At 41.9% G+C, this 15,851-nt stretch overlaps 1 protein-coding gene across 8 annotated transcripts in view; it reads left to right on the forward strand.

Annotated features, from left to right (window-relative positions):
- Window positions 1–4,204, forward strand: part of LOC140481647 (ETS-related transcription factor Elf-1-like) — a 145,597-nt gene extending 141,393 nt beyond the window's left edge. For all 8 annotated transcript variants that reach the window (XM_072578166.1, XM_072578168.1, XM_072578170.1 and 5 more), the window contains one exon: window positions 2,597–4,204. In XM_072578166.1, the coding sequence (XP_072434267.1) occupies window positions 2,597–3,191 (595 nt within the window). In that variant the 3' untranslated portion in view covers window positions 3,192–4,204. The remainder of the gene's footprint in view (window positions 1–2,596) is intronic.
- Window positions 4,205–15,851: the final 11,647 nt, after the last annotated feature.

Below are 15,851 nucleotides of genomic sequence, written 5' to 3' on the forward strand. Positions count from 1 at the left end.
AGTGAATTGAAACTCCAAACTCTGTCCACACACGCTGCCTGACCTGACCACTTCTAAGGTTCCCCTGCTTTTCTTTCAGTTTTTCAACATCTAAATGCTTTTCACTTAGAAAAGTTATGAAGCTCATGTTTCACACAATGTTTGATGAAATTTTGAACACCTCTCCCAAACGTCTCTGGGTGCTCAGCCAATTAGTTCGAGGTTGAGATTGATAAAGTTATTGCCGGATATGGGCAAAGCTGAATACATAAAGATCGAACAGAATGATGGATCAGGCTCGAGGAGATGAATGGCCTGCTGTCCGTATATTAGTGTTGCTATCCATCACTTCAAACTTGCAAAGGCTAATAGGAATGTCAGGTGGCTCAGTGTTTAGCAATGCTGCCGCACAGTGCCAGGGACCTGAGTTCGATTCCAGCCTCGGATAACTGTCTGTCTGTATGGAGTTCGCACATTCTCCTGTATCTGCATGGGTTTCCTCTGGGTGCTCTGGTTTCCTCCCATAGTCCATAGATGTGTAGGTTAGGTGGATTGGTTATGCTAAATTGCCCGTAGTCTGCACATTCCTCAACACTATGTGGATTATCCACAAAATTCAGTGATAGTGTATGGGGATGGGTCTGGGTGGGATGCGCTTTGGAGTGTCGCTGTGGACCTGATGAGCCAAATGGATTGTTTCCACATCATAGAAATTATGTGATTCTTTGATTCTTTAAAACGATTTCTGGACTAAATTGAACTCGTGAAACCTGAATTCCAGCCTTGGGTGACTGTCTGTGTGGAGTTTGCACATTCTCCCCATGTCTGCATGGAGTTCCTCCAGGTGCTCCGGTTTCCTCCCACAGTCAAAAGATGTATCGGTTAGGTGAATTGGCCATGCTAAATTGCATCGCAACTAATTGTACTTAAAAAGGAGAATTGGTTGTGTAGGTTTTACTGAATTCTTCGAATGCGATCAAAATATAATTCTTCCCCTGTGATTGATTTATTAGAGTTCTTATACAAAGTCAGCTAGATTTGAAACATTAACTTGCTTTCTCTCCTTAAACGTTGTCCAGCCCGTTGAGATCTCCAGCACTGCAGTAATTAGCTCCTATATTCTACTTCAGAATAGTGACAGTTAACCAACCAACCTTACCCATTAGTGGATCCAGAAATGTAGATCTTCACTAGTGACTGGTGCTTCTCTCACTTTTATATATATCCCAATATGCCAGTGTATTGGTAGTTAATGTGGTCAAAATGCATATCAATTTGATTCCACGATTTTTTTCTAAAGTTAGCAGTGTCCCTACATGATTGAAATCTCTTGAGTATTTATTGCCAGCATTTTTTTTAAGTTAATGGGCAGGGTCAATAAAAAGTGCAGAGCTGGAGAAGCACAGCAGGTCGAGCAGGGGAGTCGGGGTTTCGGATCTGGACCCTTCCCCAGGAGCAGCTTAACCTGCTGGGCTTTTTCCAGCTCCGCACTTTATCAAAGCTGACTCTCCAGCATCTGCAGCCCTCACTATCTCCAACTTTGTGGGCAGCGTTATTGTGATTTGACTGTGTATTGCAATGAGATAAAGCTCGCCCTGAGTTTCTCACTTGTTAGTTGCAGAGTCTTTTTAGAAATGTGGATGGTATTGACGTGTGCAGACATGAGTTAATCATGAGAATAAAATACCTCCATGAGATTGATTTGTTCTGAAGCAGTTAAGAGAGAGAGTATTTTCACTAGCCTTCCATATGATACTTCGTTACATTGAGCTTTCTGGAAGCAGGGCAGGAGAATCCACAAATTAGCCTCTGTTGGTTCTGAACAATCAGGCTGCAAACGTCCAGATATAACAAAGGCTGAATGTTGTGTCCTAACTGCGCATTAGCTGGGATTGGGCCACCAGAAATTAAGGTCTATTTTGGATTTTTTGATTTTTCTCATAGAGAAACAATTCATTCTGCAAATGAAGTGATCAGGATATCGAAGGAGAGTATGCAAGTTGTTTCATGCTCTGGACCACATATTCAAGGGAAATGGAACTATGCAAAAAAGTTGTTTGACACAATATAATGATCTTGTTTTATGATTTTTTAAAAACAATGTAGACACCGAAATGGTACTAAGTTCCACTGCCCCTTTAGTGCTGAATTTCTAACACTTAAACACTGTCAGAAGGTGCTAGAGTTCCTGGTCTGAGGTTAGCAAGTCTACAAAGGTTCAAACTAGAAGTATTTGAAAAATAGCCATTTGGAAACCAGGGAGAAGCAAGAGAAAAATTTCCAGATACAGTGTATTTTAAAAGAAGTTTATTTTATTAGATAAAGTCACACATGAAGTGATGACTTTGGCCACTGAGCATCTGATGCTACAAGATGACTTGTAGCAGTAGTTTTTTTTTGGGGGGGGGAAATGACAGCAGATTAGATCCATTTGTTGCGCGCACACATGTGCACAGATTACCACAAATCGTAACAAATAAATGAGAAGGAGGATAATGTCTTTTTGACAGGCTGCTTTAAATGGTCCAAAATGCCAAAAGTATTCCTTTAAGATAAAAGTATAGTTGCACAAGATACTGAATATCATCCTGATCTGTTAACTTTCTTCTTTCCCCAGAACAATAAAGCTGTCATCACAGGTTCCCGTGGTTGTGTCACCAGGAACTCAGCGAGTTGGTACAGTCACATTACAAACTGTCCCCCTAACAACTGTGATCACGAGCACTGATTTAGCCATGTCCTCACCCAAATTTGTTTTCCAAACAGTTCCATCGTCTCATCCGGTCACTGTGCTGAAAGAAAACATTGCTTTGCAAGGGAGTTCGGTCTCTGCCAAGATAGTTACTCCGACATCTCTCGCTCTGGGTAGTACCAGTGATCAGCAAGTTCTTCCAACCAGTTCACAGGTATCAAATAATGGGACACAAGCTCTGCCATCACCTGGTGCACTGAGCACTGCCACTCCAGTCGTGACCTTTGCAGCTACCAGTCAACACGTGGTGAGCCAACCACAAGGCACTGTCTTTGCATCTGTCATCAAAGCACCAGAGACGAAACAAGTTTCGACCAGGCAGGAGAGCCAGGAAGCAACCAGCCAGCAAGTCGAGCATGGAACCCAGCAGTCCCATGTCATAGTGCTCACAAATGCGGGTATGCTTCCCAGCCACATGGTGTTTAGGGCAGGTGAGAACAGAGTGGTGGACACCCAGTGACTTTGTTAGGCTTCCCTTTCTCGTGCCCCATTCCCACCTTTTTTCTTTAAAGTAAAGCTAGATCTAGAAAAATGTAATTTCAGGTTGGTTGACTAGATTCAACTCAACGTGTGTAGTTTAACGTTGTAAATAAAGGGTTTGCAGGTAAAAGGTGCTACTAAACTGGAGGAGGTGGCAGTGGATGACGTGAGAAACATTATCTTAGGACAACCGTTCAATGTTTTGGTTACCTGTTTTGTATGAATTTCTAATTAGGGAAGTTTGGAGTGGTAAAAACTGAATTTCTTACACTTATCAAGCACACTACCCTGCATCTAGGCTATAATTTGATCCTGCCAAACTTTAACTGTATGTCTGTAGCCATTCTGCATTGCCACAGCATGGCCTTTGTTTGGGAAGTTCCACTTTGTTCGCACTGGAATTGTTTGTGTTAAATTTTATTGCATTGTAAATATGGGGTCTGTCGGTAAGGCTCAAGAGAGCTTCAATGAAACTTAAAAGTTATCACTGTTACGTACCTTGATACTGATGAATAAGCTTCGTTTTTGCTCAATTTTAAACAAAGTCAAAATAACGTTTTGTTAACCTGATGAATTTAAAATGAAACTGAAGTACTAGAAGACTGAAGTTGTTTTGTTGTGATCTTCATTCTTCATTGTTTGTTTTACAGTCTTCACTGGGAGTCTAATGGGTAATTGAAGGAGATAGTATTTACTTAGAGAAGCATTTATTCCTACTTCATTCTTAAAGGGCTTTTGTTTTCTTTTTGTAGCAGAAACCTTCAGCTCAATTGTGTAAATATTAGGAAACATTTTATTTCTTTGCTTTTGTAAATAATGTATATCGTGTTCTATTTTTGAGGTTGAAACAATATTTGAAAACTCTGCCAGCTTTTTAAAAAACAAATTGAGGTACATTTTATATTGTTTTTGATTTGATTAAAGAAAACCACTGACATTTCCACTAGCTCCAAGTTCAAAAGTAAAAAAATAAACCATTTTAGTTGCTACATATTAGTGTGTTTATAATTTCAGTTTGTGTGTGATTGACTTATGCCAAATCAAGGGCCTTTTTCATTGAATTCTAAATCCTATTCAAAGGTGTACTAACTAACTAATTATTTGCTATTCCAAGCTTGGTTGTTACAATGGAACACATGATTTGGAGGAGCCAGTGTTGGACTGGGGTGTACAAAGTTAAAAATCTCACAACACCAGGTTATAGTCTAACAGGTTTATTTGGAAGCACTAGCTTTCGGAGTGTTGCTCCTTCATGAGGTGGTTGTGGAACATAAGATCGTAGGGCACAGAATTTATAGCAAAAGTTTACAGTATGATGTAACTGAAATTATATATTGAAAAAGTTCTGAATTGTTTAAGTGTCTCATCTTGTAGAATGGGCATGTTGGTTTCAGTTCTACACCATACAACCTTGTCACGGTAGATGCTGCAAGATGTCTCTCAGTGTTGACACAGATACCACCATTACGCGTGGGGACATCTCCCACCATGTACGTGGCAGGTAATCATGTGACTCAGCCAATGGTGTCTATCTTATACACTGCAGGCAAGGATACCTTTAGGCATAGTACATTGGTGAGACTGAGCAGAGGCTACGGCAACGGATGAATGAGCATTGCACAAAAATCAACAGACAGGAGAGTTCCCTCCCAAATGGAGAACACGGTGGGCAGCACTGCTGCCTCACAGCGCCAGAGACCCGGGTTCAATTCCCACTTTAGGCAATTGTCTGTGTGGAGTCTTGCACATTCTCCCAGTGTCTGCATGGGTTTCCTTCGGGTGCTCCGGTTTCCTCCCACAATCCAAAAATGTGCAGGTTAGGTGAATTGGCCATGCTAAATTGTCCACAGTGTTGTTAGGTGAAGGGGTAAATGTAGGGGAATGGGTCTGGGTGGGTTGCTGTTCGGAGGGTCGGTGTGGACTTGTTGGGCCAAAGGGCCTGTTTCCACACTGTAAGTAATCTAATCTAATCTACCCGGAAAAAAACACTTCAGCAGTCAGGGACATTTGACTTCGGACCTTCAGGTGACCATCTCCAAGCAGACTTCGGGACAGGCAACAACGCAAAGTGGCTGAGCAGAGGCTGATGGCCAAGTCTGGTACCATGGGGAGGGCCTCAACCAGGCCCTTGGATTCATGTCACACTACAGGTGACCCCACTGCACCACACACACACGCACACACACACACCGACAGACACTCCTACAAAGACACACACACACGTGCGCGCACACATGCGCACACTTCTACAGACCCATAAACTCATGGATACTGTCTCTCATAGGCTCACACATACACTCCCACACTCTCACATGCATCCTCTCACAGACTTATACCTCTTCACACACACTCACAGGCACACCCTCTCTCATAGACACTCATAACCCTGCCCCCCCCACCACCCCCAACACAGCGTGCATACGCGCACACAGCCACTCAAGTTTGTGGAGTGAATTTGAACTTGCTGAATTACATTTTATTTTGCTCAAAAACTGCAGGAATCCACGTAAAATTCTGTAAAACACGTTTTTAGATTAGAATCAGTCTGGACATTGGCGCACATACGGCCTCACACCTTCAATGCATTATCTGGGCCAACATGGCACCGATTGTTAAAGTTCACTTGAGAATGTAACTTTAAGAAAGTTCTGGCATTTGCATATGAAAGAACGGAAACCAACATGCCCATTCTAAAAATGAGAGACTTACCAAACAATCCAGGTCTGTTTCAATATATCATTTCAGTTATATCACACTGTAAATGTTTGCTGTAAATTCTGTGTCCTACAATCTTACACTCCACAACCACTTGATGAAGGAGGAATGCTCTGAAAGCTAGAGCTTCCAAATAAACCTGTTGGACTATAACCTGGTGTTGTGTGATTTTTAACTTTAATAATGGAACACAATTGCCAATACTTTGCTTCTGCTCCAAATGAAATCCTTCGCTGTCTAAATTATTTTTGTTGCACAATTCTGTCAAACCATGATAAAATCCAGTGTAGGTTCTTCTAGAAAGATGCAGCTTGTGTATTGCCGAACTAGATTGATTAGCAAAGTCCAAAGTTTAATCCCTTTTTGTTGCTTGATGACTGCTGGATCAACACTGCATTTCAGAACAGGAAGTCAGGTATGTACAGGTTTGTGACCTTAAGATAAGCTAATTCACAGCCAAGTGTCTTTCACGTATAAACACAGCAACAGCATACAAAACAGCAAACTGATAATGACAAGTAATTTGTTTTGTGGATACTTAAGGGCTAAGTATTGATTAGAACACTGTGTCGTAGGGTCTCCTGAATTTCATCAAGAAGGCAGCCTAGAGCACTATCATGTACCATTTGAATGACAGCTCCAATGACAAGCAGCTTCCCCCTCAGATTTACAGAGAAGAGTTTAAACCTCTGACATGGGAATCAAGCTCCACAACCTCCTGACTGCACAACCATGCATACAAACCACATGAGTGTCAGTCAATGGCCATTTCCAATATGAAAATCTAACTACCTCTCCTTGACATTAGACACTGTTAACATTGAATTCCCCCACTACCAATATTCAGTGGATTTGCCATTGACCAGAGACAGCACTGAACCAGCTATGAGTTACTTCAGATAAGGCCAAAGTATTTGCATCCAACTTCAGCCAGAATGCTGTGCAGATGACCCATCCTGTCTTCCTGTTGAGGTGCCCAGCATTTCAAGTGCCAGTCTTCAGTAAATTTTGTTCACTCCATGTGATAGCAACTCTCTTCAAATTTTACAGATGCATCATAGTCAGCATTCTATACGGATGCATCACAGCTTGGTATGGCAACTGCTCTGCACAGGACAATAAGAAATTAGAGAGTTGTGAACACATTCCAGTCCATCATGCAAAACCGGCCTTCTACCTATTGACTCCATCGCACTTCTCGCTGCTTTGGAAAGGCAGCCAACATTGTTAGAGAACCCCCCACCCACTCTCATTACAACCTCTTCTGACCTCTTCCATCCAGTAGAGGGTACAGAAGCATAAATACACATACTGAAGAAGGGCTTATGCCCGAAACGTTGATTCTCCTGCTCCTTGGATGCTGCCTGACCGGCTGCGCTTTTCCAGCAACACATTTTCAGCTCTAAATACACATACCATAAGGTTCAAGAATAGCTTCTTCCCCGCTGTTATTAGGTTTCTGAATGGACCTCTCATTTCAAATCTAATGTTGATCTTGCTTTTTGTACACCTTCCTTGCAGGTGTTCAATCACCCTTCGACCTTTGTATGTTACGATCTGCCTTCATGCAAAACAGAACTTTTCACTCCACTCAGGTACATGTCATTATAATAAGAAATGGCTGAAGGCATTGGATACTGCAAAGCTATGGCTCCTAGCAATGCTCCTGAACTAGCCATACCTCTAGCCAACCTGGTTCCAGTACAGCTACAATATTGGCAGCTATCCAGTAATGGTCTGGATATGTCCTGTGTCGAAGAAGCAGGATAAATTGAAGCTGGACCATATCAGTGTCCTCTCAATCATCGGAAAAATGTTGAAAGGCGTCATAGAAGGAGCTGTCAAGCAAACACTTGCTGACCAATAGCTTGTTCACTGACATTCAGTTTGGGTTCTGCCAGGGTCATAGCCCCTGAAACTCACTGCAGATTTGGTTCAAACATGGATGGAGGATATGAATACCTGAAGAGGTAAGGTGAGAGTGACTACTTGTGACATCAAAGAGCCTTAACAAAACCAAAGTCAACGAGAATCAGGTGGGGGACAGGGAGGGTAGTTCACTATTGATTGGATCATTTCTGGCATAAAAAAAGATGGTTGTAGTTGTTGGAAGTTAGTTATCTCAGTCCCCAGACATCTGTGCATGAGTACTTCTGAGTAGTGTTCTTCGCTCAACCATCTTCAACTGATCAGCAGTGAGCTTCTCGCTATCATAAACTCATAAGTGGGGATGTTCGCTGATGGTTACACATTATTCAGTACCATTTGCAACTCCTGACATACTGAAGCAGCCATGTCCATTTGCAGCGAGTGCTGGACAGCATTCAGGCTTGGCCTGACCAATGGCAAATAACATTTGACCCCCCACGAATAATGATCCTTCATAAGGTAGGAATCTAGCTATTGCCCATCACTGAAACGCCCACTGTTAACATTGTGGGGATTACCATTGACCAGAGACTGAATCGGATCAGCCTTTATAAATATTGTCTCTACAAGAGTAAGCCAGAGACTGGAAATATTGTAGTGGGTAACTCACCACCTGTATCCATCAATTCTGCTCACCAGCCCCAGGGCACAAGTCAGAATTGTAAAGGAAGAGCTCCCTGAAGGGTATGGTTCCAACAAACTCTACACCATCCAGGTTAAATGCAGGGTCTTTGATTGGGACACTGCCTCGTATCTTAAAGATTCACTGGTTCCACCACCAAGACAAAGCTGTAGTAATGGGTCCCATGTACAAGGTGTATTGCAGGATCATGTAAAGCTGCCTTCCACACCCATAGGTACCCCCTGAAGAACAGGGTCAGCAGTCGAAAGGGAACAGCAGCTTCTGCGAGTTTCCCTCCAAGACTTTTCCACATCTGACGTGAAGTAATATTGCTGTTCCTTCCCTATCACTCAAACAATCCTGGAGCTCACTCCCTAAGAGCACTGGGTATACCAGGCAGACTAGCGTGATTCAAAAGAACAGCTTATCACCACCTTATGGATAATGAGGGATGAGCAACAAATGCTGGGCCAGCCATGATGCTAACGTCTCAAGGAGGGGAGTGCTACCAATATGGCGCATTTGGCATAAATAATTATTTCAATGGGTCTATGCCCCTATTTACTAATTAATACTGTAAAAGAAGGACAAATTATCAATGTTTGTCCCTACCAAATAATTAATCGCTAATAAGGTCAAAGAAGGTGGGTGAACTACTGATGTTTCCTGTCCAGTGACCCCCAGCTAGAAATTAGTGTGTGGTTATTTAATACCAACAGAATTGACTCTGCCACAATGCTTTCTTGAAATGTATAGTTTGTTGATGATCTGTGATTAGCCTCTCGTTTCGATGGCCATTTTGGGGATCAAGCAGCTGATACCTGAAAGGATGTAGCCAAGTCTGAATGGACGCTGTTTGAAAAGAGGATGTTAGTGGAAAAAACAAATGGAAAGTGATGTATGTATTGTTCAGAAAGGCCTTCAATGAATGATTCACTTGTTCATTTAATTCCCTGGCTCTCTTTGGTCATTGTGCATTAATGTTACTTATTTGTGTTGATGCCTGTCGAACAGGCTTCTGCTTAAAGCTTCATCAAGAAATCCCATTGCTTCAACTGATGATATAATGAACTTATCCAATAAATAGCTAGATTCTTATTAGAAACACCATTTATATATGAATGTGGTGGAGGACCGGATCTGTTTTGGCGATGTTAGCTCTTCAAGTAGCTATCTATCTTGAACTACTTAATTTCACATGAGTGCGAAGATCATAGTTATGTAAATCTTTTTTAGTATGAATTAACAAAAACATTAGAACATAGAAAAGTACAGCACAGAACAGGCCCTTTGCCCCACGGTGTTGTGTCGAGGTTTAATCCTACTGTAAAATATAATAACTTTATCCTAAGCACCCTTCAACTCACTGCTATCCATGTGCATGTCCAGCAGTTGTTTAAATGTCCCTAATGACTCTGCTGAGATAAATGGACAACAAATGATATTTTTTAATAAAAACTGTCTTCAATATTTTGGAAAAATAAGTACATATTTTTGCACTTCGTGTAATTCTCATGATTTGAATGGGCTAGTTAGTTACATAAAAATGATTAACTTGGGTCTAATATTTGTTTTGTGTTTGAGAAAGGACTCAAGTCCTTTCTAGTACATATGTTTGAATACCTCACACCAATGGATAACAGTATCGATCTCAAACAGACTGTCCTGGCCTGGTGAACTCTCCCAACAGGAGTGTGTGCTTGAGTATTCATAGAATCCTTACAGTGGAGAAAGAGGTCATGCAGCCCATCAAATCTGCACTGACCTTCTGAAGAGCATCCACCCAGACACAGCTCCGCCCCATTCTATCCTTGTAACTCTGCATTTATCCTGATATAATCCACCTAGCCTACTCATCCATGGATACTGAGGCAATTTAGCACAGCTAAGCTGCCTAACCTACAACCCTTTGGACTGTGGGAGGAAACGGGAGCACCCAGCAGAAACCTATGCAGACACGAGGGTGGAATCGAATCTGCTTGGAGGCAGTAGTGCATACCACTGAGCCACTATGCCATCCACCACGTGCTTTGATAAAGTTGAAGTCACCATAGTCCCAGAGGACCATCGGGTTGCTCTCTCATTAGAGTCAGAAATGAACTGGTGATGGTTTAACCAGACCAGAGACGAGGTTGAGGAGGTAGGAACATCATGATAACCTCAACCAGTGCGGAAATTAAACCCATGCTGTTGGCATCCAATGTGATAATGACCTGATTTGTTTTTTTGAGAGAGAAATATTGACCAGAACATCCCTGCTCAAGTCAAAGACAAAGATTTATCACACAGCAGGAAGCTCTTTGGCTCATCATGTTGTACCAGATGTAACTGTGTCACCAGGTCAGTATCCAAGTATATTTACAGGCAATGGGTTTCACGAAAGGGAAGTGACATATCCTCCTGTGTATGCTATTAAAATAACTACAGATGGATCATCAGGCAAAAATCAGTCTTGGTAGATTAACCACTAATAGACCTAATAACCGTAGAAGCGAATAGAATGTGAGGAAGTTGTGTTACCGTTTAATCTTAGTATCCCTACAGAATCCCTTCAGTGTGGAAACAGGCCCTTTGGCCCAACAAGTCCACACCAACCCATGAAGAGTAACCCAACCAGATCCTTTCCCCTACCTTATATTTACTTCTGACTAATGCACCTAACCGACACATCCCTGAACGCAATGGGCAACTTAGCATGGCCAATTCACCTATATTGCACATCTTTGGATTGTGCAGTGTTCAAATAAAGCAAAGTCTTGAATGCTGTGCCCAATTAAAATTATTAACGTATAAGCAAAACAAAATGTACAGGGAGACATCTTGAGCCTGATTCGTCATGCCAGTAACCTGAGTTAGTGAAAAAACTGAGATGGTTGTTCTTACTTTGGAAAGGAAACCTGGGAGAGGATTTATATATAAGTGTACACGGTTGTTAAAGAAACACAAAAGGGAAATCCAGGCAATCTGTGAATTAACTTGAATATTGAACAGTTTCAAACTAATGAAAGGAAAAGTTGGAACCAAAGTCAAGAAACTCTCACTAACATATGGAATGATTTAGAGATGCCGCTGTTGGACTGGGCTGGACAAAGTTAAAAATTACACAACACCAGGTTATAGTCCAAGAGGTTTAATTGGAAGCACTAGCTTTTGGAGCGCCGCTCCTGATGAAGACGCAGCACTCCAAAAGCTAGTGCTTCCAATTAAACTTGTTGGACTATAACCTGGTGTTGTGCGATTTTTAACTAACATACGGAACGATCACTTTCCAAATATTCTGTTATCCATTTTCAATAATGCTTTTAGTAAAGATCAAGTTGATCTTTTTTATTTCATTTCCATGGAAAGAAGTGTTATTAAGCTCCATTGTTTCTGGTAAATATTAGAAGTCTTTTCTGTTGGAAATTACTGTAAAAGCTGCCTTAGCAACTTTACTGATGGTGAGTACTTTACCTGAGGCACACATTGTCTTGCTATCTTGGTGTCACTCAATTGTCTTTGTGATCAATGAAATTTGTTCTGGACATTGAGAGTTGTAGCCTTCCAGATATGAAGTTAATCAGACAAAAGCTGTCAATGCGAATAGTACATTGGACCTCTGCCAACAATGTTCAGTCTATTCAAAAACCTATTGTCAAAAATAAGCAGATAAGGGGTGAGGAGTGAGCTCGAAATAGTTTAGAAATCCAAAAGTCATATTTCAAACTCAGTGGCACCTATCATCAGGTAAGGTTGAGAGAAATACTTGAGAGAAAAGCCTCTGTTCAATATTTTAACTTTAAAGCTTAAATCATATTTTCCTTTCATACCATGCTTTGCTATAACCAAACATCTTAAAACAGAACAAGGAGGAGGCTATTTACCCACTCATACTTACTCCAACTTTCAATAACTTGGGGGAGAGCAATGCAGACATTATTATCATTCATTGTGCTGACAATGTATTACTTTATTTTGTTGTTATTTGGCTAAGTCCTAATTTCAAGAATGAGGACAATTGAGCAAATGGATTGTCAGCTTCCACTTTCATGAATTATTTACAATCTTGAGACATACCTCTTGATTCCTTACAATTATTTTGATAAATATTAAAGGCTATGTACCCAAATCTGGGGCTATGCATGAGAAAAAAAACTTGCATTGGCGTAACATTTTTATGACCTCAGGCAATAAAACACTCTTTGAAGTGCAGCTGTTGGTTGATTGTAGGAAATCTTTGCCACAAATTCCAACTTCTTAACACTTGGTTTCTCTAAAATGCCAACCAGGCCTGTTACAGAGGTGTTCCAGTTAATTGTACCAAATGTTATTTTAGCAAGGGCATGTTGGAGGTTACTACAACAATATGTCATGTTAGCAGATTGTAATTCCCTGGGATTTGTGCTTGTTGTCAAGATCCAGGTATTCACTGGAATGGAGAGCCTCCATGCCATGGTGAGAATGCTGCCAGAAGCCAGGAAACCCAAGCCTTGCTCCTGAATCTAGCATTGCCCACATTTAGCAGAAGCAGGATAGGGAGTGGTCCATAATTTGTGTGCGCGCAGTTATTGGTGGAAGCTGGCCATTTAACTGATCAGCTTCCTCCACTGAAATCAGATTTTGAGAGTCCATAGAGTGTGGCGATTAGACCATACAATACTAGATCCATTCGCAGAGCATTTCTTTTCAATTGCCAGAGGACACTTGCGAAGAGGCAAGGTAGACTTTGATCCCAGGACATCTTTGGAGATAAGACACTTGGGGATTTTAAAAATTAGGCAAGATGGTATGATGTGCAGAAATCTCTTATTCTTTCATGGACCTGGGTGTTACCAGGTGGTTCAACATTTCCTGCTGATCTCTAAGTGTGTTGCGGAATTTGGTTGTATACCTGAACTCCTGCAGTACATTGGGTGTAGGTGCACACACAGTGCTGCCAGGGAGTCACTATGGTGAAAGGAATGGGTACAGAAGATGGGAGTTGGAGTGCCAATCAATTGGAATGCTTCGTCCAGCATCTTGAGTTGTTGTAGCTGCACTTGCCCAGTGCTCCACCACTCCTGGAGTGTTCTATAGATGATGGACACACTTTAGGGAAATGAGAGAAAAGTGACATGGCACAGAATTTCTAACTTCTGATCTGCTCTTGTAGCCACAGTATTTATATAACTGTTTCTAATCAGTTTCTGGTCAATGTTAACTCCCAGGATATTGATTATGGGGAATTTAGAAATTGTAATGCCATTGAATATCAAGAGGTGATGATTAGCTTCTCTCTTGTTGGAGATGATCATTACCTGGATCCTGTGTAGTTCAAATATTATTTGCCACTTGTCAGTTGAAGCCAACATGTGTCCAGGTCTTGCTCTGTATGAATGCAGGCTACTTCACTATCTGAGGCATTGCGAATGGTGCTGAACATTGTGCAATTATCAGCAAACATCCCCACTTCTGACCTTATGATAGGGGGAAAGTTATTGGTGATGCACTGAGCCTAGGACACTACTCTGAGTCAGTCCTGCAGAGATGTCCTGAGCTGAGATGCTTAGTTTCCAACAACCCACACTAGGTTCCTTTGTATCAAATCCGATTGAAACCACTTGAGAGTTTTCTCCAATACCCATTGACACCATTTTTGCTCAGGCTTCTTGATGTCGTACTCTGTCAAATGTCAAGGGGAATCGATCTCACCTTATTTTTGGAGTTCAGCTCTTCAGTCCACTTTTGAATCGTGGTTACAATGAGATCAGGAGCCATATGGCTGTGGAGCAAACCCAAACTCAGCACTAGTTGCTCAGCAATGCCTCCTGAAGCGACTTTTCGATAACCCCTTCCCTCACCATGCTGATGCTGGCACTGACGATTGGATGGACAAAACTACTGAGGAACTGTCCAAGATTTATGTGAAATTAGAAAAACCAGTGCTCAGTATTTCAGCATTCCAGTTGTTGGAAGCCATTTTAGCCTTTGTGCTGATTTTGCAAGCTATCAGATTCTCAATGGCGTGGTTGTCAAGTGAGCATTTTGATGGATAGCTCCAACTGCAGTTAGAATGGACGCATTTGTTTACATCAGGGATTAGTTGAAGCAATTTCAATATATTAGACTTTTTTGATAACAATTAATGCTTATTCTAATGGAGACGTCAGCTTCATCTATGGGCGCTCATGCTTGACAAATCTGTTGGAATTCTTTCAGGAGGTAACAAGCAAATTTGACAAAGGATACTTGGATTTCCAGAAGGCCTTTGACAAGTTGCTGCACAGGAGGCTGCTAAGTAAGATAATCTGGTGTTAGGGACAAGGTGCTGGCATGGATAGAGGATTGGCTGACTAACAGAAGGCAGGGCAGGTTTTCAGTAATTATCTCAGGCTTCTTAAGTGTTGCTGGAGATAGATCTTCCAGGCATGTGGGGAGTATTCCATCACACTCCTTGTCTCTTGTCAATAGTGGACAGGCTTTGGGGAGTCAGAAAGTGAGTTACTCACTGTCATATTCCTAGCCTCTGACCTGCTCTTGTACAAAGTGAGGACTGCAGATGCTGGAGAGTCAGAGTCAAAAAATATGGCATTGAAAAGCACAGCAGGTCAGGCAACACCCGAGGAGCAAGAGAGTCTTATTGAATTCTTCGAGGAGGTGACCAAGCATGTGGATGAGGGTAGAGCAGTGGATGTAGTGTACATGGATTTTAGTAAGGCATTTGATAAGGTTCCCCATGGTAGGCTTATGCGGAAAGTCAGGAGGCATGGGATAGAGGGAAATTTGGCCAATTGGATAGAAAACTGGCTAACCGGTCGAAGTCAGAGAGTGGTAGTAGATGGTAAATATTCAGCATGGAGTCCAGTTACAAGTGGAGTTCCGCAGGGATCAGTTCTGGGTCCTCTGCTGTTTGTAATTTTTATTAATGACTTAGATGAGGGAGTCGAAGGGTGGGTCAGTAAATTTGCAGATGATACAAAGATAGGTGGAGTTGTGGACAGTGAGGAGGGCTGTTGTCGGCTGCAGAGGGACTTAGATATGATGCAGAGCTGGGCTGAGGAGTGGCAGATGGAGTTCAACCCTGCCAAGTGTGAAGTTGTCCATTTTGGAAGAACAAATAAGAATGCGGAATACAGGGTTAATGGTAGGGTTCTTGGTCAGGTGGAGGAACAGAGGGATCTTGGGGTCTATGTACATAGATCTTTGAAGGTTGCCACTCAGGTGGATAGAGTTTGTAAGAAGGCCTATGGAGTATTATCGTTCATTAGCAGAGGGATTGAATTCAAGAGTCGTGAGGTGATGTTGCAACTGTACAGGACTTTGGTTAGGCCACATTTGGAGTACTGTGTGCAGTTCTGGTCGCCTCACTTTAGGAAAGATGTGGAAGCTTTGGAGAGGGTGCAGAGAAGATTTACC

The sequence above is a fragment of the Chiloscyllium punctatum genome, chromosome 9, assembly GCF_047496795.1.
Source record: "Chiloscyllium punctatum isolate Juve2018m chromosome 9, sChiPun1.3, whole genome shotgun sequence".
NCBI lineage: Eukaryota > Metazoa > Chordata > Chondrichthyes > Orectolobiformes > Hemiscylliidae > Chiloscyllium > Chiloscyllium punctatum.